The sequence below is a fragment of the Crinia signifera genome, chromosome 1 (assembly GCF_055691185.1).
Source record: "Crinia signifera chromosome 1, ASM5569118v1, whole genome shotgun sequence".
Lineage (NCBI taxonomy): Eukaryota > Metazoa > Chordata > Amphibia > Anura > Myobatrachidae > Crinia > Crinia signifera.
The window spans coordinates 415,880,169-415,904,126 of record NC_139217.1 but is presented as its reverse complement, the minus strand read 5'-3'; the positions used below and the strand labels follow the sequence as shown (position 1 = coordinate 415,904,126).

Here is a 23,958-nt window from a genome sequence, read left to right as displayed (position 1 = left end):
TGCCCCCCATACGGAAGACAGTTTTTTTAAACAGGGTTTCCTATGGGGCAGCCATTTTCTGGAAGACACTTTTTTCATAAGTGCTTTCCGAGCATACTGAGCTGCAGTCCACAACGGAGGTACCGGCACGGGGTAAGTCGACACGGGGGGGGGGGGGGGGGCGCCGACACGCGGGGTGGGGTGGGGGGGGCGTCGACACGCGCGGGGGGCGTCGACACGCGCGGGGGGCGTCGACATGCGCGGGGGGGCGTCGACATGCTCTCGGTCGACACGCGAGGGGGGGGGGGGAGCTGCACGGAGGGGAGGGCTGAAGGCTGCACTGGCTTTGACCCTGTATTTGGAAAGTTTCCAAAAACGGGTCTGCCAGTGTCAAAAAATCGGCACTTAAACGGTAATATACCGTTTAAGTGCTGCGGTGTGAAAGGGGTTTTATCTGGCAGACCCGTTTTTGGAAACGTTTCCAAATACAGGGTCAAAGCCAGTTATGCGGTCTGAAAGCAGCATAAGTGAGCCACTTTGCCCAATCCCCATCTCTAGTCCTGGATGCAGCCGACCCTCTCCAGCCGCGCGTGCACGCGAGCCGACAGGAGAGAGAACGTGCGCGAGCCTAGCTCACAGGACGTCGCGGAAACGTCGCGTGAGGGGCTGGTGCCTGGCGCGTGCTGTCCCCGCCCCCTCTCCAGCAGCAGGCGGCTCGCGGTGTCCTGGCTGGGTAGGGTACCCCCCAATCAGCTGCTAACGGTCAGTGCGGCGACGGCCGGTGAGCGGGAGGCTGACAGGCCGCGGAACACACCCCTTCCCGGGTTGCCCCTGTGTTCCGGGATGTCCGCCTCTCCCGCCGCGCTCGGGCTGATGACAGAAGGCGGGGAGTCGGCGCTGCTGGCCACAAGTGCCCCAATGCTGTCCCAGGCTCCGGAGGCCTTCCCTCCGCTCCCCCCGCTGCCGCCGCTCTCCTTCGATGGTCTGGTGCTGGGCCCGGCGGAGGAAGCGGACTCGCTGGACGGGCCGGAGTATGAGGAAGAGGAGGTGGAGATCCCGCTTAGCGCTCCCCCCACTAACCAGTGAGTATCCTGGACCCTGCTTGCCGGGGCAGTGCCGGCGCTCCCTCCCGGCTGTGTGTCTGTCTGCTGCCCGGGCACACCCACTGCCTTCCCATGCTGCAGCACAGGCCTGCTTCACCCACACCGGTGTTACTGTCTGCTTCCCCACACTGACCCACACCCGTGCCAATACCTGCTTCCCACACACTGACCCCCAGCCTCACCCACACCCGTGCCACTGCCTGCTTCCCACACACTGACCCCCAGCCTCACCCACACCAATGCCTCTGCCTGCTTCCCACACACTGACCCCCAGCCTCACCCTCATCGGTGCTACTGCCTGCTTCCCACACACAGACCCCCAGCCTCACTCACACCGGTGCCACTGCCTGCTTACCACACATTGACCCCCAGCCTCACCCACACTGGTGCCACTACCTGCCTCCCAGGTGTGGTTGAATGGAATACCCCCCCAACCATCTCCAGTCACTGATCATTTTCCATTGCACCTGTGTATTTTTCCCATTATAATGAATGGCTGTCCTATATTCACATTTTCATTATCTAGCCAATCTCATTATCCAACACATAAATAGGTACCTTTTAGCTTTGTGTCTCAGTAACCCATATCACTACTACAGTATGATTAGCTAAATTAAGTATAGCATATTTCAACAGTGTTGTAAACTAGCTTACCTCAATGTTCTCCTCTGTCTTATGTCTGAACCATGTCCTTTCCATGTTTGAAATATGGGTAGCACGTGTGGCATAGTGGTTAGTGTTACTAACAAGCAGATATGGAGTCTTTGGATAGATTCCCACCAAGGCCCTATGTGGATTTGGTATGTTCCACCTCTGTTTCCATGGGCTTTCTTCTGGTGTTCCAGTTGCGGATGGGTCATTGGGTCGACCCAATTTAGGTTGACATGCATTGGGTCAACCACTGAAGGTCTTAACCACTGAAGGGCTTAAGGTGCGTACACACGGGCATAAAATCGCTGGCAATATGGTCGCTGAGCAATGTTGCCAGCGATTGGAAATAAATCGCCGGTGCGTGCTCCTGTTTGCAGTCCCCTAATCTTCGCTGGTCCTCCGACCAGCGGCTTCCCCTGCCTCTTCTCCTGGCAGAGTGTCATTTTCATCAGCGACCATCTCTGGTTGCAGATGTAAACGGAAAACACTGAGCAATATGATTGATGAGCAGTATATTGCTAGCGATCATATTGCTCCGCGTGTACACAGCTTAAGATCAACACCTCAAATAGGTGGACGCGGTTAAGGTTAACAGTCAAAAGGTCGACATGAGTTTTTCATGGGTTTTTTTTTTTCTCGAATGTCAACCTGGACTCTGCCAAAGTGTACCGCTTCCCCTTGCAGGGCTCACTGCTCACCATGCTTAGGGCACGGTGCATCGCTGTGCGCATCACACTGTTTTATTCTTTCACCACGCCTTAGTGGATGGTAGGGCATAAAATACCACCTGTCAGCTCAGAAAATGAAAAACCTTTCTGAGCTTTTTGACTGTCGACCTAATGCTTGTGTTGTCGAAGCCCTGTCCACCTAGATAGGATCGACACAGTGAATGTATCCCGTCCATTTTACTCCCAGAATCCCAAAACATACTCCGTTTATTTGGATTCCGATAAATCTCCTTGTTTGCATATTGTAGGGAATATAGATGATAAAATTCATTTAGTCAGGAACTGGTATATGAAAATCACTTTCTTTGTAAAGTAATGTTGCAAAATGTGTACATTATTAGTAATTGTAATATTGGTACATTTCCTCTATTTCACACTGTGTAATGATTTTCTCTATTCCATCATCACATGCTGTCTGCATCTCTGTTACATATTCTTCCTCTCATCATGATCTTTTCTAATTGTATTGCCTAGTTGGTTTATGCTTCTGGGATTCTGCCTGCTTGTCCTCAGCTGTCACCATCCCTGTATCCTACAATACCCTCCAGTGTTCTTTTGAAGTCTTTCTCATTTCAATTCTTTGGACCTCATTAGTTTAACTTCGTGCTCAGATCATTTCATTTTTTTTCTGTATTAAATTGAAGTAATATATTTCATCTTTGGGTTGAATTCAGTAAGCTGTGTGAGTTAAGTGCTGAGAGCTATTCAGTAATTTCTCACTGGAAGCCCACAACTAATGCACAAATAATAAATCCACAGATATGACATCAGGAGACACAGGAGGTTTGTAACACAAATGCTGAAGATGAACAATGTTTCAGTAGTGTCTTAGTTGTGCTAGGGTAATGACTGCTTAATTATTGTGCTTGGAAGCAGTGTATGGCCATCCGGTACCCCTTGAGCCGCCTGGAACCTGCTCCTTTGACATGCGATGTATCGCGTGCAATCCCATTTCCCGCCGCTGTCGATAGAGAGTCCGTGTTGGAGGTCGGACCTGCTGCACGTCCAACCTTCAACTCTGATCTCTTTCTGGCAGCGGTGGGGAATGGGGTCTAATGCTATGCATCGCATGACTCTGGTCTGGTGTGCAAGGGACTGCACATCAGGCCCAGTGGTATGTCAAACACATCTGTTTTGGGCTACTTTTACTCAAATTCTCGGCCCGATCCGTTGGAATCAGGTAAAATTGGCCCAAATCAAACCAGTGTATGCAAGGAAACCTGAGTCCCTTAATTAAGGTCCATACACACTGGGCGATTAAGCGTGTATGGACAGCGATGAACGCTGTCATCGCTTGGGGGAAACATACTGAGCAGCTTTCCCCATGCCCGGCGTGGTCACCGGGAGGGGGTGGACGGCTTTGCATAGCGCTATGCAAAGCCATCCACAAAGCCACTCATCTGCTGCCAGCAGATGAGCGGCTTTCTCTGCGATGATGCTGGAGTGCGCAACAGCGCTCATCGCTGGACCATACACACTGGGGCGGCTTTGAGCTGAAAGCCGCTCAAACTTGCGGCTTTCAGCTCAAAGTTGCCCAGTGTGTATGGGCCTTTAGTATTTAAACAACTCTACAACCTCAATGTTTTGACCATTTTATAAGTAAGTTATTTTGGCAACCTGCACCCTCTTCTTAAAACAATTGTTTTAGTTTTGTATTTTAAAATAAATGTTTTGCCCTGATCCGGGCAACCTGCCTAGTTATTTTATTCCCATCATCACTAATAAACCCAACAACCGCAATATTTTCGGGAAATCCATAAAGTCCCCCATACACTACAATGATTACGACCTTTAGTTTATATCGTTTTTAAAGTGGCAAATGGTAAGCGTTTTCCATCCCATCTGATGCTCTGTCCTGAGAGTGTCTCATAGGAACCCCTAGGTCACTCGTACTGCACCATTGATTTATCAGAATCGGATGTGCATCGCAGGAAGTTTGACTGGCATTTCTATTCCCTCTAGCACTCTAATCCAGCAAATCAGATATCTTATGGTACAATTGTATACCATAAGATATCTCATGCGATTTATCTTGGCTTGATCAATTGCTTGAGATATACCTTATGCAAAAAATGACATCAAAGTACAAATTCAGATGGAATCATTCAATGGAAATTGCATCTGACTTCAGGGTCCGACATATCGCAGTGTATGGGGCCCTAAACCCCTTCAGTGGTGTTTTTTATTTTATTTTTATTTTTTAGGGCGTGCTCCCCACTGGGTGAGTTTTTGTTTTCTGGGGGGCGCTTTCTAAAAATAACCCAACCACTGTGTCCCCGGGTCCTGCCCAGCCCTGCGTCCTGTTTCCGCATGCGGCAACCCAGCTTGTCATAAACCTGCGCCGCAGGCTGTAATACAACAGCCGGGGGGGGGGGGGGGGGGGGGGGCTGGGTAAGGCTGAGGTGCGGCGGAGGGAGCCGGGCAGCGCTGAAGCCAGTTGAGTTCAGTGATGAACTCCGCAGTGCTGCCCGGCGCTAATCACTGGCGATGCCGAGAACTTTCAGGATGAGTTTTTGCAGAATGCAGAACAGTAAGCAGTGGTTCCCTGTGCATTTTGCACATTTCTGCTTGCTGCCTTTGAAGGGTCTGCGCAGAAATGTGTCCACCCATGGTATTTGTACCCCAACTGATTGAAAATTGAATTGATTAATCAGATACCCACTAATAAACACCGTAAAATAAATTCCTCCTCATATTTGTTTGTTCTATCATAAACATAGATTAATATTGTTATAGCTGCTCATATTATCATCGTTCAAGAGAATTTTGTCATAAAATATTCTACACCTGCAAAATAATTTTAGTCCTTTTAACAGAGATGTGCACATATGTTAGCATAATCTGAAGAAAATGTGGCTTCTCTATTGCTGCTGATAGGATGTGGTTTCTACCACACATTACCACTAGAAGTCATTGCATCTCTTCTCAGCCCACAAGTAATGGATCCACTTATCAGCATGCTAGACTGATGTATTTACCAGAATAACACAGAACATAAAGACAATAAAAACATTGCACTTGAATATGAATACAGGTTGAGTATCCTGTATCCGTGCATCCCTTATCCGAATTATTCCAAAAACCGTGGTTTTTGCAATCATTCAAAAATTTTTTTTTTTTAACCCCCCTAACCCTCTTTTCATACTTACATAAGTCCCCTGGCGTCCACAGCAGGCCCACAGCAGGCCTCCGGCATCTTCTCCAGGGTCTCCAGCGGTCCCAAGAATGCATTGCGCGAGTGTGCGCGCGCTGGTGACGTCACCGGTGCGCGCGCACACTCACGCAATGCATTCCTGGGACCGCTGGAGACCCAGAGAAGATGTCGGAGGCCTGCTGTGGACGCCGGGGGACAGGTAAGTATGCCTAAAAAAAATTGTTCCAAAAACCGAAAAATTCCCCTATCCGGAATGCTCGTGGTCCCGAGCATTTCGGATAGGAGATACTCAACCTGTATATATTTATTTATTCTCTCTACATTTGGCTATATTGCAGCACTTCTCCTGTCCATATGCAGAACACTGCCAGCATTATGGTAATACATCTGTGCCCTGCTCTAGGTGCTTTGGATAACGTAAACTGTTAAACTAATTTTCTACTGCTGCAATAACCCAGGTCGTGACTCAGTGGAATCCATGATGTATAACCCAGGAATCCAGGTAGCTGTCAGGGTTAGACACCGTTAACGGTACATTTATAGATGTCACCTCCATGTGCCAGCAGTTAAAATTTGGGTGTAATCAAAAGTGTGACCAGGGTTTCATGCCACTGTAACACTTCTTGAAAGTTACCTGGGTAGGACTCCGTTCTTAGGTGGAAAAGGGGTGTAAGAGGTTATGAGTAAGGTGGCCAATCCCAGAATTTGACCCCAAAATGTCCAAGATTTCGGGATCAGACTAATGCCCGTCAGTTCCCGACCCCAGCGTGCGGCCTGCGCAGCGTGACTTGGTCATAGGTCACGCTGAGCATGCCGCATTTCTGCCACCGGTACCCACTGCCTCCTGACCAGTGCTCCCGGTGGTAGACAACACCCTCTACCTCTGCTTTAACTCTCTAGCTAAGCTAGGTCGGTCCGGCCACCCCTGTATTAATTCCATTTTACCTATTCATTGGTCCCTCTGATTCACCTTCTGCAGAGGGTGCTTTGCACATGAGAACGCTATATGGGAAGCACAATGCTGGTAATAAAGAGTTGTGCAATGTTTAGCAGTGGTGTGGTTCTCCACACAGTCATAAAGGAAACCGCATCTGGAAGTGTCTGAGCCTGATTTTAAATGGCAGAAATAGGCCTACTCGAGGTTAGCTAGGGGTGCTTTCAGTTATATACTAAGGGGGGAATGCGATCCTGGATCACGGCTGTCTTTCCCTCCCGACGGCCGTGATCCAGGCCCGTTTATGGTTTGTCCGACAGCAAATAGGCAGGTGGATTCAATGTCCCGCCTGCCGAAAAGTGGGCATGGGCGCGATCTGCAGTCGGGATCACGACAATCAATGTTTGTTAACGGCAGAACAGGCCCGACAGCTTCTAAAGTCGGGCTCGTTCTGCCGTGATCCCTCTTCAATGCTGTCGGTAAAAACAGCATTGAATAGGGACCCGTCACTATTTATTTACCACATCGGAAATAGCTGCCGGAGCATTGCATACCCCCTTAAATATCTGAAAAATTCTGTTCTTTGTTGAATCTGCTGGGATTCCAAATGATGTATAACCGGTGCTTGTTAGTGTTAGGCATTTAGAATGGGGGGAGGGGGACTTAGGCAACGGGGTTAGGCGTTAGCGGGAATGTTGTGATTTGTCTTTTGACCGCTTCCATTCTTTAGGTTTACCCTGTAAAACATAACATCCGGTCAGGGCCGGGGACGGTCGCATACATGTGAGCTCCCGTCTTCCATCCTGGGAGCTCACCAGGATTGTGCTCACCGGAGGGGAAGGAGCTCGTGCTGACACCATGGGAGGGAGCGCCGGTGGATGCAGTGTGCCATGCCCCCTGCGCAGGACTTGGGATGTGGCACTCCCGGCCCGGAGACAGACAGCGGCCACGACACCCCCCCCCCCCCCATTCGCAGTCCCCGGCAGGGAAATCAAAATAGTCTGCCAGAGGATCCCAGGACAGGTGCAGGATCATGCCCGCTGGCACCCGGTGGAGACTCCGTGTCGCTCCCCCCTTGCCGAAGGATCCTCTGTACATCCAATACAGCAGAGGGAGCCCCCGGCCTGTAGGCCCAGGGTGGGATCTCCAGAGAACCAACAGGCCTGTCTGCCCTCCCCCCATCAAGCTCCGGGTGAAGCCACAATGGATGCCCCAAGTGAGTAGTGGGTTTGGCTCCTTCATTCATGGCAGTGGCGGGGGACCTCGGCCTAGCACCACTGCCTCTCCCCACACACACTGGCTTTCCTCCCCAAGATGGCGCTGCTGAAAGCTGCCTAGGAACTGTGCTGCTCAGTAACCCTGTGTCTCCCCTGTCTTGTCCATCACCCTCCTAGGGTGCACATCAGTATGTATATGTCCTATATCTATACCTATGTCCGCACTGTCCACTGTTCACTTGTTGCCTTCCTGTCTGTTGCAGCGACCAGTGGTGCTGCTGATGGCTGCCTTGGCACTATGCAGCTCGGCGGGCACATGTTCCCTGTGTGATAACTGTACTGTCTCTGCTTATATTGTTATGCCTAGGTGCTGTGCAGCTCGGCGGGTATGTGTTCCCTGTGTGATAACTGGGTGCAAGACTGCTCCCCGACAGTCGGGATTCCGACAGTCATTACTCTGACGTCAGAATCCCGACTGCTCCCTCGTTGGGGTCCATGACGCAAGGGGCTTTATTGCGCTCCCCCCGCTGTGCAGTGGGGATTCCGACGTCTGAGTAATTACTGTCGGAATCCTGACTGTCGGTGTGTCATACCACACCCGTGATAACTGTACTGTCTCTGCTTATATTGTTACCTACGTGGCTGCTGCAATGACCAGTGGTGCCGCTGATGGCTGCCGTTGTGCAGCTCAGTGAATTTCTGTTCTCTGCGTCTGCAACCACCAGGGTATATCAAGCGTATACCTGTATGTTATGCATATCTGTACTGTCACTGTTTAACTGTATAAACTGGCTGTTGCACACCAATCCAAATCAAATTCCTAGTACAGTATATGCAGGTATACCTGGCTAATAAAGCTGATCCTGATAACAAACAGTTATTTTCATAGTATCTATAGAGGGAATTAAATATGGTTTCCAGTTCATCTGCTACCCAGACACAGGCAACACTTCGCATGTCGTAATAAATGGAGTTAGCATGAATGTTCCAAAGCCTCTCTGCTCCCTAATTCATGCCACTGTGGTTTCCATGGTTGTACATGTGACACTAGATCTAAACCATTCGTAGCAGCCTGAAACAAATATTAACAATGAACACATATACAAACAACCGGAAAATACTTCTGTATTTAAGAGGCTTATCAGAACATAGACAAGCACTTTGAAGTCTCCATTATTAACTTTTATTGTATTACCCGAATACCCCTTTTACACTGCATCTCGGACCCGGGTGATGTGTCAACCTGGGTCGAGGTGTGGTTTAAAAGCACTTAAGCGTATAACCCTGGTCGACCAACCTGGCAATTTGACTCAGGTTATAAGAAGGGTTAAATCTAGGTTTCTTGTGAAAGCGCCAGACCCAGGTTGGTGGCCGGATCGACAAGGCATTGTGACGTGAAATGGGTATAAAGTATTACTCCTGGTACATGGTATTTGTTTTTCAAGAAGATGAGATTTCCTCTCATGGTAGTTTCTCTTTCAATGGTCCTGGTGACACAGCTCAACACTGGGATGTAGGAGGGTCCGAAGGAGCCAGGCACCTATCCTAAAGCTTTAGAGGGTAGGCTCCTCCCCTACTGCATCCCTGGACTCTTCAGTTCGTGTTAGGTGCCCACTGGAGTGGGTGCTATTCTAAAGGGCTGCAGGAGCAGCCGAAGAATTAGAGTAGTTAGGGTTTTTTTATTATTTTATTAACTATTACCCTAGCTAGGTAGGCACAGTGTGAGGATTTTCATAGTGAATCCTCACACTGCTAGCGCAGCAGGAGCTGACAGAAGCGCGTCCTGTCAGCTCTCTGTGCACAGGGTAGACTCTGTCTGGTCTCCCTGTGCTGCGCTTACAGCCTCTATTAAGAGGCTGCCTGGGCTCCGGAGTAGCCTGAAACCGGCTCCACATTTAGGTGGGGATCATGGGGGACAGGCGCTCCGTGATGGCGGCGGCCATTTTATGCGGAGCTTACACGCTGAGCTCCTGACTGAGAGGACAGCAGCGCTGTGACAGGCATGTTCCAAGTGGTCCCCATTTGAGGGGGAGATACTGGAACAAGGAAATCCTACCTAAGGAGCGGCTAGCTGGGGGTGGTTGGCGCCAAAAGGTCACGGACCCCGCAGCAGCAGGGACTTTGGTCTCTTCCTTCACTCTGACTTTGGCGCCTTTCAGAACGCTTGCAGCGGAGCTGAGCTGGCTTATTGATCCTGGCAGAGTGACTTGGATTTCCTGGGCATCGCTTCCCCGCAGTTGAAACCTACAGACAGCTAAGTGATTGGGTGCATTGACTTTGTATAAACGCTTGTACAATTGTTTGCACTGTGTATATTGAGATATATATATATACGCTTCACTTGCATCATGTCTGAGCATCAGGCTGTGGTTTTGGGGGAGGGAGTCCTTAGTGCACTGAGCGCGTGCAATGTTTGCACACAAAAGTTTGTCCCTGAGCAGATGGCCAAGGGGGGCTTATGTATTACTTGCGCTGATGTGAGACCCATGGGCAGTGAACACCATAGGGGAGAGCAGAGTGAACCTGCGTGGGCCAGTGCCCTAGGCAGGTCGGTAAACGCTTTGGTGCAGCTTCTGGACAGGCAGAGTGATGTGCTGGTAGAATCACAGAGACCTATGCCATCATCTCAGCAGTCGTCTGGCTCCTTACCTCTTACCCAGGCAGATCCTGCACTTATTCAGGTGATGCAGGATACTGCTAAGGGGATCAACAGATTCAGTGAAATACTGGACAAAATGGATGAGGTTACAGGGACCCCTAAAAGGTCTTATGCTATGCCTAATGTGTTAGAGGAAGAGGAAGGAGAGTATACTGACACACCCTGGGACCAGGGTGATGATTTTGAAGAGACCTCTGCTGCTGGTATAGAGGATCTTATTGTGGCTGTAAAACAGGCGTTAAAACTGTCTGTTGAGGATAAGACCCCTGTTAAGGGTGTTTTTAAGCGACAGCGAAAGGAGGCTGTTACTTTTCCCTCAGATGAGGGGTTACAGGAACTATTGGAAGGGGCTTGGAAAACCCCAGATAAGAGGCTACAGATGCCTAAAAGATTCCTTAGTCTGTACCCCATGCCGGAGTCTCATTCTGAACTCTGGGAAAAGGTGCCTGTTGTGGATGCTTCTGTGGCACGCTTATCAAAAGCTACGGTATTACCTGTACAGGGTGGTGCAGCTTTTAAAGATGCTGTGGATAAAAAGCTAGAGGGAAACCTCAAGGCTATTTTTGAAGGGGTGGGGTTTACCCTGCGTCCCCTTATTGCTTCAGCCTGGGTCTCTAAGGCCATTATAGAGTGGGCTGGTGAGCTATGCACCATGCTGCAGGCTGACCACGGTGCTTTGCTGGTAGCAGAAAAGATTAAGGCCGCTGCAGAATATGCGGTGGAAGCAGAGGAGGAAGCTCTTAAAATGGCTACCAGAGTATCCACAGTCTCCATAAATGCCAGGAGGGTACTCTGGCTTAAGGCCTGGGAAGCGGACAATGAGTCCAAAAAGGCCTTAGAAATGTTAGCTTTCAAGGGAAAGTTACTTTTTGGTTCTGAGCTTGAGGAGATTATAAAACAAGCCACAGGCGGCAAGAGTACGTTTCTGCCGGCCTCCTCAACAAAGCAGTCATCCAGATTTGCTGCTTTTAGGCCGTCCTTTCGGCCCTCCCCTAGAGGTGGTGCGTCCTTTCGGGGACAATCGTTCAGGGGAAAGTTCCAGAACTCCAGGGGCAAATCCCAAAGGTCCAAGTTTGGCTCTTTCAATAAGAAGCCTGCCTCTAAAGGAGAGGAAAAACCCTCCGCATGACTGCCAGGGGATCAGCCCGGCAGGGATAAAGGTGGGGGGGCGTCTTACACACTTCAGAGACGCTTGGGCTTCTCTAGACCAGGATACCTGGGTCTTAGAGATTATTACCCAGGGTTACAAAATCCCTTTCAGAGGGCGGACTCCAAAGAGGTTCATCCCCACACCCATACCAAAGCAGGCGCTCCTGCGCACAGCTCTTATGAGAGCGGCTCATTCCCTTTTGGAAAAAGGGGTGGTAGTCCCGGTTCCCAGGGCAGAGTGGAAGAAAGGATTTTACTCCACGCTGTTCCTGGTGCCCAAACCAGACGGGTCTTTCAGACCAATACTAAATTTGAAGTCCTTAAATGTTCACCTTTGGGTAGACCATTTCAAAATGGAGTCTTTGAGAACTGTACTCCTGAGTCTGGACCAGGGAGAATTTCTGGCGTCCATGGATGTCCAGGACGCATATCTGCACGTTCCCATTCACCCGGAACATCAGATGCTGTTGAGATTTGCCATAGGAGACCTGCATTTACAGTTCCGGGCGTTACCCTTTGGCCTAGCAACCGCGCCAAGGGTATTTACAAAAATAATGTCTGTGATGGCGGCAGTGCTGAGGCTCAGGGGAATCACAGTAATACCCTATTTGGACGATCTCCTGTTCAAAGCAGAATCAGCAACACTGCTTCAAAGTCATTTAAAAGAGGCCATCAGTTTTTTGCAGGCTCACGGCTGGATTTTAAACTTACAAAAATCTCAGTTGGTACCATCACAGAGGATCCAGTTCTTGGGAGTCATACTGGATACCCATCTCCATCGGGTATTCCTCCCGGAGATAAAGGCCAGGGACCTGGTCAATCTAGTTCAGGAGATCCTCAGTGCTCCGAGCTTGTCAGTATGGAGGTGCCTCAAACTCCTGGGGAAAATGGTGGCGTCATTCGAAACGCTTCAATTTGCCAGGTTCCACTCTCGAGTATTCCAATGGAACATTTTGTCAGCCTGGTCAGGAAACACTTTGACCATGAAGACGGAGTTGATAGTGCTGTCCGCAGACACTCGGGACTCCTTGAAATGGTGGACAGAGGTAGATTCCCTTCAGTGGGGTCGGTCATTACAGACCTGGGACTGGTTGATAGTAACTACCGATGCCAGTCTCAGGGGCTGGGGGGCAGTAGCCCTGGATCTCAGGCTGCAGGGCCTGTGGACGGCAGAGGAATCAGCGTTGCCAATAAACATCTTGGAGCTGAGAGCTGTCTGGAAAGTGATTTCCTTGGCGGGAGACAGGTTAAGGAACTCCCCCTTGAGGATTCAGACCGACAATGCCACAGCTGTGGCGTATCTGAATCACCAGGGAGGTACACGCAGCAGATTGGCCATGTGGGAGGTGTCCAGAATCTTTCTATGGGCGGAACAGAATGTTCCTGCAGTATCGGCTATATTCATTCCAGGAGTGGAGAATATAGAAGCAGACTTCCTGAGCAGGGAGGAGCTCAAGGAAGGAGAATGGAGCCTACACCCTCAGGTGTTTCACCAGATCACTGCAATGTGGGGAACTCCGGATTTGGACCTAATGGCATCCAGGTTCAACCATCAGGTGCCCAAGTTCTATGCCAGAACGAGAGATCCGCTAGCAGAGGCAGTGGATGCCATGACTACCCATTGGCAGGGAGATCTTCTTTATGCATTCCCTCCTATTCCGATGTTAGCAAGACTGTTAAAGAGGGTACAGGACCAGAAGGTCCCGGTGATCCTTGTGGCCCCAGATTGGCCAAGGAGGTCTTGGTATTCGAGGCTTCAGAGGTTATCAGTGGATTCATGGCGTCTACCTCTGAGACCAGACCTGTTAAGACAAGGCCCATTCAATCATCTGGATTCCGATCGATTGATTTTGACGGCTTGGTTATTGAAACCGCCATTTTGAAAAAGAAAGGATTTTCTGACGCAGTAGTGCAGACTATGATAAAAGCCAGAAAGGCTGTTTCTTCTGCAAATTATTATAGAGTCTGGAAGACTTATATTAGATGGTGTGAGAGGCAAAAAGCTCACACATCTCACTTCAAATTATCAAAAATGTTGGATTTTTTACAAGATGGATTTTCTTCGGGCCTAAGCCTTCAGTCGTTGAAGGTGCAGATTTCGGCCTTGTCCATCTATTTTCAAAAAAGAATTGCCATTTTACCGGAGATTCAAACTTTTTTACAAGGGGTATCCAAACTGAAACCCCCTTACAAGCAACCAGTAGCACCTTGGGACCTGTCACTGGTTTTGGATTGCCTTCAGAAGGCACCTTTTGAGCCTTTGAGGTCGGCTGACTTTAAGTTTCTCACGTGGAAGTTAGTGTTTTTGTTAGCAGTAGCATCTGCTAAGAGGGTGTCTGAGTTGGGAGCCTTGTCATGCAAATCTCCCTTCTTAATCTTTCACGATGACAGGGCTGTTCTGAGAACAGTGCCGCAATTTTTACCGAAGGTAGTCTCTGCCTTCCATTTAAATCAGGAGATAGTTCTACCTGTGTTTCAACCCCCAGAGGGTTCCAAGAAAAGGGACAAGTTGAAGACTTTGGATGTTGTGCGTGCCTTACGCATATATGTGGACAGAGTGAAGAGTGTTAGAAAGACTGACACTTTATTGGTATTGTATGACGTACATAAAATTGGTTGGCCTGCATCTAAGCAGACCATTGCTAGGTGGTTGCGATCTGTGATAGCTTTTGCATACACCAAAGTGGGTAGGCCTGTACCGGCCAGAATTAATGCGCATACCACCAGGTCAGTTGCTACCTCTTGGGCGGTCCGACATGGGGCCACAGCGGAGCAGGTTTGCAGAGCTGCCACTTGGTCATCTGTTCACACATTTGCCAAATTCTATAGGTTCCATGAGTTCGCGTCGGAGGACGCATCATTCGGGCGAGCAGTGCTGAGAGCTGCAGACCTGAGCGTACCCTCCCAAAGGACCGGCTCTGGAACGTCCCAGTGTTGAGCTGTGTCACCAGGACCATTGAAAGAGAAAAAGGGATTTTTGTAAGAACTTACCGTTCGAATCCCTTTCTCTGATATGGTCCTGGTGACACAGCGATCCCTCCCTTACGCTCAGTAAGTATGCCAGAATTTCATGATGTTCATGTTAAAATGGTTAAAAGTTAACAGTTTCTGTTATAAAATGTGCATATAATATGTGCAGGCGTTTGTACTGAGTTAATGTATTCCAGTGGCTTTGAAAGTTGAACTGAAGAGTCCAGGGATGCAGTAGGGGAGGAGCCTACCCTCTAAAGCTTTAGGATAGGTGCCTGGCTCCTTCGGACCCTCCTACATCCCAGTGTTGAGCTGTGTCACCAGGACCATATCAGAGAAAGGGATTCGAACGGTAAGTTCTTACAAAAATCCCTTTATTTGTGTGGTGATACAAACATGCTCACATTTTCTCTTAAAACATGTGAACCTTTAAGTATATCCTGCTTTTTTCTAAAAAATAAAAATGTACAGTGAGGGGTTTCCTGAGGATATTAAGTTCATGCTTTCCTTTCTCCTAATTGCTGAATACTGCTCAAATTAACAACTATCACCAATCTTAGTGTTGCTTAATTCCATTGTTCCACTCTCTTCTTTTGATTCAAAATCGTAAAACAAAACTATCCAAAGAGCGTTGTGTTTAAGGTTATATGGTAGAGAGAAGTCTGGTGCATATATAAGCTACATTCCAAGGGCCAGATTCTCTAAGCTTCAAAAGTGATAAAATGGAGAGTGATAAATAGCCAGCCAATCAGCTCCTACCTGCCATGTCACAGACTGTGTTTGAAAAATGCTAGGCAGGAGCTGATTGGCTGGCTGTTTATCACTCTCCATTTTAACACTTTTGAAGCTTAGAGAATCTGGCCCCAAGTCTGAAGTTGTTGTTTTTTTTTTTTTTCCTTTCTGCCATTGGAGTATGCTATACCCATTTCTACACGCAGATGCTGATTTGGTGTTTGCTAGTTCATATACATAGTGACCATAAGCAGGTTTTCCTGCATGTGGTTTGTAGTTCTTTTTAAGTGGAAGTTTTGTTTTTGTAGATCTTTTTATTTGACTAATTGTTTGCACATTGCTTTTACACTCAGTTATTGAAATACATATTTGCAGTATGCCTATTTAATAAATATTTTAGTTTGTTGCTTTGGACCTTAAAAATGGCACTTCACATACAGGTATTGCTTATTGGTAAGAGTGTTCCTGAATGTAATACATTTTTTTGATTGCAGGTGTGTCCTCATATACCTAATGTCTGTATTCCATATGGCACAAATTGCTTGCTGGGACTATGATCTATGATGAGGAGTAGTGTACCATGTTTTTCTTTAGAACACACCCGAACACTGCTCAATGTACTAAAGATACTGGGGTGAGACTTCAGTCACAGATGATGCACAGCGGAAAGTTCATTGAGTCCTTCTTCTTACAGATTCAGACTGGCACACAGATAAACAAATATCACATATCAAATTGATCAATGCAAGCAAGCTATGTTCTTGTTTACAGTTTTAGTTATGCTAGAAAGACGCATGGCAAGGGCACTTTTCCCAGGACCTGGCACTCTGTGAAGAGCGTTTTGCCCCAACTTGAGCAACTCATTTGAAAGATAAAACACACCCAGTAACATGGTTGACCCGGCAACAGCACTGCTTCTTGGACCCCTCGCTGACCGCTCTATTACCAAATTAACACATAGGGGCAAGTTCAGGGTGTCAAGTGAGTTTTATTGCCCCACTATCTTATACCTGCAAAGTATGTTTTTTAAATTGAACCTTGTTGGATAAAACATTAATTTGCAGTGTCTTCTTCATTACCACAGCTAATTGAATAGCCCACAATATTTTCCTTTAATATCACAATATTTTTTAATAATAAGAAATGGCAAACAAACTTTTTTTAAGTTGCCTTTATATTTCTCCAAAATTGTTTATAAAGGTATTATTACAGCTTTATACCCATAATACCTGCTTAAAATATGCACTCCTGCCATGGTACATTTGCAGAAATGATCAGTCTGTGTCACTTCCTGTTAGACCTTTCTAGTAGCACTGACACAGGGATTACTGCCAGCATTAAACAGCTGCACGTATGGAAAATACAGCTTTTTATGTTTCTAAACAAAAATCTGTAGCAGCCCAGGTTCTGGGGCATTTCTCCACTTTTATTTACTAAGATTCCCATCTCATAACCTAACCCTAATATCGTCATTCTGAGACTTGGGATTTCACCTATCGACAGTGACTTTATTATTTGTGCCATTCTTCCAGGCTTAAAGGGGGTGTGACTGTTCATTCATGGCACTCTGCTATGTGGCGCACTGGTTGACTTTCTCATCTCTCTCTACAGATATATATATATATATATATATATATATATATATATATAATCACTCACCCGTTCTTGTACTCCTAGTCAAATAATCACATAAGATGGTCTGCATTTGCAGACTATGGGGGAAATTTAATAGAGATTCAAAAAGTGAGAGATTTGGTAAGACCTCTCAATTTTTCTTTTTTAAAAGCGGCATTCATTTACACATCAAAATCAAACCGGTTTTGCAGTGTAAAGGTTTGCCACTTTATAAAAACCAGAGATTTCTTACCAAATCTTTGACTTTTTACATCTCTCATTCTATTAAATTTCCCCCATTGTCTGTGATTATTTGACTAGAGTACAAGACCGTGTGAGTGCCGTGCCTCACTGATTATGCGTATCATTTACACATGCACCACCGCATAGACCAGGCCAAAATATTGGGCAGCAAAGTTCACCAAAAACTCCAAACAATTCGGACTGCAGCACCCTCACAAATGGCTCCTGGGATTCACAGAAGAAATGGATTTGGGTCTAAAACATAGAGAGAGGGGGGCGCTTCATGGTGCAAAAAAAAAACAAGAACACAACACTTTTAAAAAAGACAAACCTCAGGTTGCTCGTACCGAAGAAATCATCTCTGTGGGCTGGATACCACACGATATAAATATATTATCGGGCGGCAAGCGTCCGAGGCACTGCCGGAAACTCAAAAGCCCACACCGGGACCCGTGCACCTGGAGAAGTAGCAGCGAGCGTCACAGAGGCCATGCCCTAACGCGTATATTAGCGGCCCACATATTGTTAGCTCTATGACCTAGCAGATTTAAATGTGTTACCAGCTATATATATGGTTTGTCCATTTTTTTAAACCAGTGTCATTTTCTGGCCATTGAAAAAGAGTTTATTTCCTTTTTATGAGTATTGTCTGTGGAAGATAATGATGTTTTAAGATCAGTATATTTTATTACTAACAACTGAAACTTAACTACCTAATTTTGACCAAAAATAAACCTTACAAACTCTCTGCTCATTTTCCTTTCAAGGATTTCCCTGAATGAATGTATGAAATGTCTGGCTGTGTTTATCAGCATCACTTGAGAAGCACAGTGGGTAGATGAGGGGGAGTGTGCATATGTCTGTAGTACTGCACACACTCTCACAATATTCACAGCTGAACCAAGCAAACAAAGTCTGTCTTCCGCGAGTGGGTTCATTTTGATGTGTAGCTACCATTTATAGACTATCAAAAATGAGATGCTAACGTGTGGAAAGCAAAATCTGATGACTAAAGCAGCATCTGTTAACATTTACAGAATTTTAAGAAGAAGAAATTATATTATTATTATTTACATTTCCAGTGTCAAGGAAATATTCTGGGAGGTCAATCCCATTATCTGCGATGATCTCGCAGGTGTGAGTTATTGCGTTAGTGGGTGCACTTTACGGTTCCCCGAACTCACACAAGTGCTCACTACCCCATAGAGGTCTAAGTAATTTGGTAGAATGCAGTTCGGATTTAAATTGACTAAATGAGATTCGTTATTTATACTGACCATAATATGTTCTGTATTTTACAGTTTTGGCTAAGCTGTACATTGATGTACACCTATTACTGCATTAAATTATACTCCAGTAGAAAATAGTCTTTAGTGATACCTTAAACTTTGAACTTAAACTAATGGTGTGCAGATCATAAAATGTCAATATATTGGAACGACTTTTTTGTATGCATTGCATCCCAATCGCTTGTCACCCGACGCAATGCACAGGCACGTTGGTCGAATCTCACATCTCAAGATAGTATGTGCTGTACATCATCTTTATCGAAAGGCATGTATGATCGAAGCACGTGTGATTTATAGTAAATGCGATGTACGATCTGTGGTGTTTATTTATACACCCAGATAACCCCGCCCTCATTCCTCATAACCCAATTTCAGGTCACATGGGGCATGCAATTTATCGCATGATTGTATGCACATCAAATGATAGAAAATACACTTCATATGCGATTTATCGCACGTGGAGTTTCATTGGAAATCGAAGCGCAATATCAGATCGCACAAGTGTATGGGCACCATAACTTGTTCTACGAGGTGAGTTATATTAAAAAATACACGCGGTGCGCTGATGAATAACTTTCTATTTGCTATTAAATATACAAGGTGTGTCTATTAAATTCCAGGACTGGGGCTAATACAACGGAATGAATAATAAAAAAACAAACATACGTTTAATAGTGCTCAAAATAATCACCTCGGCACTCTCACACTTTTGTGCACAGCGGTACAAATTCTGTAAACACGCTTTGTAGTTCTCTGAAGATATGCTTCGAACTTGAGCGGTTACGTTTTTCTTTATGTCCTCTATGTCCTGAAATCAATGCCCTTTCAGAGCAGTCTTAAGATTTGGGAATTTTTTTCTGTCTTTGAGAAGATGGTGATCTCCATTCTTTACTCTGTCTCTTTGTTTCGGGATCGTACTGGTAACACCAGGATTCGTCGCCTGTCACGATCGATGGCAGAAACGACGGATCTCGGTCAGCTGCGTCGACTAAGTCCCCACTAGCGTCCATTCTGCATTGCTTCTGATCGTCTGTCAAAAAAAGCGGCACAAACCGCGAACAAATCTTTCTTTTTCCCAAATTCTCCCTCAAAATCTTGTGCACCATGTCCTTGCCCATATTTAACTCGTCTGCAAGCATCCTATGGGCCTTTCGGTGATCTGCAGTCACCAAAGCGTAGACTTTTGCGACCTCATTTTCTGTTCGTTTTGTGATGGGTCTCCCACTGCGCTGGTCATCTTCTGTGCTTTCCCTGCCATTGCGAAAGCGTGCATACCGTTCGAAAGTACGGGAGCGGGACATAGCAGAATCTCCATATGCAATTTTCAGTAACTCGTAGGTTTCACTCTGCGTTTTTCCAATTTTGAAAAAAAACTAGATATTTACTCTTTGCTCCATCACCGACCGTGACACGCGCTCTAATGAACCCGACATTTGGCATTTACCTTCCAAACCGGAAATGCTGACGCAATCACTGCGGATTTGTTCCACCTTCGCGACTCATTGGTTACGCTATCACATCCGCATGATGACACGTTCCTACACATTTTCATTCATTAACTACACGTACAGTCCTGGAATTTAATACATGCCTTGTATATAGTCTAAATTGAATAGAAATCGAACGGTTTTCAGCCTCATTCTATGCCGATTCGATCCTGATGCGCACTCCCATTTATTGGAAGTTGCACAGAAAAATAGAATATGCAGGCAAGACTATAGTACAGATCTGAGCGGTTGCTGTTTATTATTATTATTATTATTATTTTTTTTTGAGAATTAGTATCTAGTTAGGGAATTGTGATGTTTGAATGTATTGGCATCTGAATACTTAGACACCTATTGCTATTGGGTTTTTAGTGGTAAATTTACAAAGATGGTAGTTCTATTGCAGATGGGATGTTGCCCATAGCAACCTATCAGATTCTACTTATTTATTAGCGCCTTCCAGAAGAAATAGAACATGATGGGTTGCTATGGGCATCTTCAATACAACTTCCATCATGGTAAATTTTCCCCTTAATGTTAGAAAGCAATAAAACCTGGTTGATCAAAGTTTCTAATGCATAGCAATGTTTAGTTAAGTTCTACACACATAACCCTCTGAGGCACCTATGTATTATATAGCTTCCCTTCTGGACTTGTAACTTGGTGGGACTGCTATGCTATTACTGGTGCCTGTCCTTGTTACCTCCAAGTCTGTCTGTTACCCAGTTTGTCTTATCACTGTCTACTATTGTAAAGCGCAACGGAATCTGCTGCGCTATATTAGAAACTGTAAACAAACTAATAATGTTTCACATTATTAGAACAAATAGGACTAAATTTTTTCCCCATTAAAAACGTAAATGCAAATAAATTGTTTTAAACCAAAAAGCAAAACAGTTTAAACCCCCAAAAAAAATTTTGTGGGTTTTTTTTGTTTTCAAACTATTTTTTTCCCCCTAACCATGTGACTTTTTTCTTGTATAACACAAATCAATCAACATTCCTGCCATGGATGTAAAGATGTGATGTGTCAAAGCGGAATGATCTTATGTTTGTGCACAAAGCTATGTGGACGGCTGTATTTGAGGATCCAGTATTTATATGGAAACAGCTTAATTTACCTACTGGATGCATTTTAGGCCACTAGTTGTTACTATATCATAACCAAGGTGCACTGTTCACCATAAATCTGTTTTCTTCTTCTCTTTATAATTATATCAGTAAAACTTAACACATAAGCACCTTCATGTTGACCTTTATTGATAATTCATGGCATCTTTGCAGATATTGGTTGCATCAGTTGTGGTCACTGAAGCGTGAGCTTAATGTTAAGTCCTGTGTGGATGGTAAAAATCCTGTTTCAATGGTATTTTTCACTTTGTTGGTAACTGCAGTAACAAATAGTACTTAATGTATCAATACTTTTTTTTTTATTATGCAATCAGCAAATTATAGAAAAGAGAACATTTACATATATATGAGGTTGAGGAGGTGCATATATAAGACTAGCTAGGAAAGATTGCCTTATAGGCTTACAATTTATAGGAAACTAGTGTAAATATAACTTTAAAATTAAAATTTTTTTAATGCATATATTTTGGTTAAATATTTTCCTACTATCATTTCAGGTGGTATCATGGCAAGCTGGATAGAACCATTGCAGAGGAGCGGCTGTACCAGGCTGGGAGGACTGGAAGTTATCTTATAAGGGAGAGTGATCGTAGGCCGGGATCTTTTGTGCTTTCCTTTCTCAGTAAAACAAATGTTGTCACCCATTTCAGGTAAGTAGAAAAAGGGCATTATGTTCAGATTCTCCTGCTGACCTAAGCATTAATCCTTTTTTTTTTTTTTTTCATTCTTTGTTTTCCTGCTGCAGTGGGGCAATAAACAATTGAAGAACATTGATATTTATTGTTCCCAATGTCACTCTAGTGTTAAGGCATCTACAGGCGATGTTTCTGAGCGATGCTAGATCACTCAGATCACCCAGCAAGATCACTCCGCACACAGCGATGTCTCTGTGATGTGTACTGAGCAATCTGTCAGGACCAGTGTTCTCTGGTGAGAGCACTGGCGATCTGAGTAGATTTATCATGCGTGTGTGATCTACATCGCCCGGCGATAGCAACATGCGTGGCCGCACATTGCTGTCGCTTCTACACACAGAGAGATGTAGGGTCTTTTTCTAAGCGATCTAATCAAATTAAGTCAGCTTGGTTAAAAAAATGACACAAATCCGCTACATGTGTAGGCCCCATTAGTGTATAAATGTAGTGTTGTTCAACTTGGTTACAGTTTGTTCTCCTTAAAATATATGAATAAGATATTCAGGATATTCCAGAGCGAAATAAAAGCATTCAGGGTTATATTTGAAAGTGCTTGAGACTAATTGCACTGGAATATTGCTGTATTATTTTTTGGGATAAAGATCTATCACGTTTGATCTAGACTAGATGACTAGAATTGCCATGCAGAGCTGAATTACCCCTGAGTGCCCAGTGAACCTTTTTTATTCATCATAATGACCTGTAACGTTTACCTTGTATAGGAAATATAATAATATTTTACACAACATTTTTTATTTGTATTTATATAACAAATGTGAGACATGCTGGGAGTTTTAGCGGAAATTTTGAACATTTCTCAAAGATACCATGGGGTCCTAGCCAAGATTTTGTTTTGGAACTCCCCTAGTTAAATCCATACATGCTTTTCATTATTTTCTGCCAGAAAATTTTCCCAGCTGGATGGAGCTTCATGGTGGCCGCACGGCTTGGTCCCTTGCCGCTCGCTGTGCCCGCACGGCTTGGTCCCTTGCCGCTCGCTGTGCCCCACACGGCTTGGTCCCTTGCCGCTCGCTGTGCCCGCACGGCTTGGTCCCTTGCCGCTCGCTGTGCCTGCACGGCTTGGTCCCTTGCCGCTCGCTGTGCCCGCACGGCTTGGTCCCTTGCCGCTCGCTGTGCCCGCACGGCTTGGTCCCTTGCCGCTCACTGTGCCTGCACGGCTTTGTCCCTTGCCGCTCGCTGTGCCCGCACGGCATGGTCCCTTGCTTCTCGCTGTGCCCGCATGACATGGCTGCTTATATACCACCAAAGATGTGCCTTTCCTTCCATAATGCCACACATTAGTCACCCCTGCAGCTAAATGGTGGACTGAGCCATGGCAATCCACTCAATAGTGGCTCAGGCTATTGACTGCCTTACTTAGGACACACAAAGTGACCTCGGCCTAATACCCATAGTTATTTATTTGTGGCATGGTCTCTCCAGCTGTCTCTGAGGCTAGACAGTGGAAGTGGCTACAGTTGTGAGCTTTGTTTCAGCTCTTTGCTTCCCACCAGCAGCACTCTCCAGTCCTCATCCTCTGTTTACTGCTCCATCCTGGACAGCAGTGATGACTTCTGGGGTCTTCATGAGATATCTATTTCCGCTCACGTCGAATTGCAGGCATTGTTTAGCAGTTTGATGTGGCAAGCCTTGGGCTCTCCCAGGCTCCTTGTGATTTGACAATAACAGCAGTGGCTGACAATGAGATGCTAATATCTCAAAAGAATTTGTTATGTTTATGAAGTCTGCAGAGCATTCCAGTGACCACCATAGAGTATGCTGCATTTCCCAGTGACTGCTGTTCTAATATTTTTGGTGCCTCTATCTCAGGAGTCTCTTGTATGAATTAACAAGAAGGCAAAATAAGAACAACTTGAATTCAGTCTTAGATGGAAAACAGTGCTGTGAAACCTCAGGATCCTGTATACACAGGTGGCACTGTTATAAAAACACATGTAAATGTATGTATAGCAGGAATGAGGGAAAAAAGCAAATGGGCTTTAAACGCAATGGTGGAGGGTGCCCCTTGGCTATAATGCAGCCATGTACTAAGGCACAAGTGTAAATTTACACACCCAGAACACATTTATAATAATGTGAGCTTTAAGCCTTCGGATTAAGTGAGAAATCTATTAGGATATCTTATTTAATGGGAAGACCACATGCCATTGCAGTCTTTCCTGTGCAGTATTTTCTGATTATTGCTCTGGAACAATAGAGGTA

General features: G+C 45.8%; 1 protein-coding gene across 1 annotated transcript in view; it reads left to right on the top strand.

Moving 5' to 3' along the window:
• Positions 1–612: 612 nt before the first annotated feature.
• The window catches only part of RASA1 (RAS p21 protein activator 1), an 80,250-nt gene continuing 56,904 nt past the window's right edge, over positions 613–23,958 (top strand). Inside the window, exons 1-2 of the mRNA XM_083151825.1 lie at positions 613–1,061; positions 21,538–21,690. Coding sequence (XP_083007951.1) covers positions 823–1,061; positions 21,538–21,690 — 392 coding nt within the window. The 5' untranslated portion in view covers positions 613–822. The remainder of the gene's footprint in view (positions 1,062–21,537; positions 21,691–23,958) is intronic.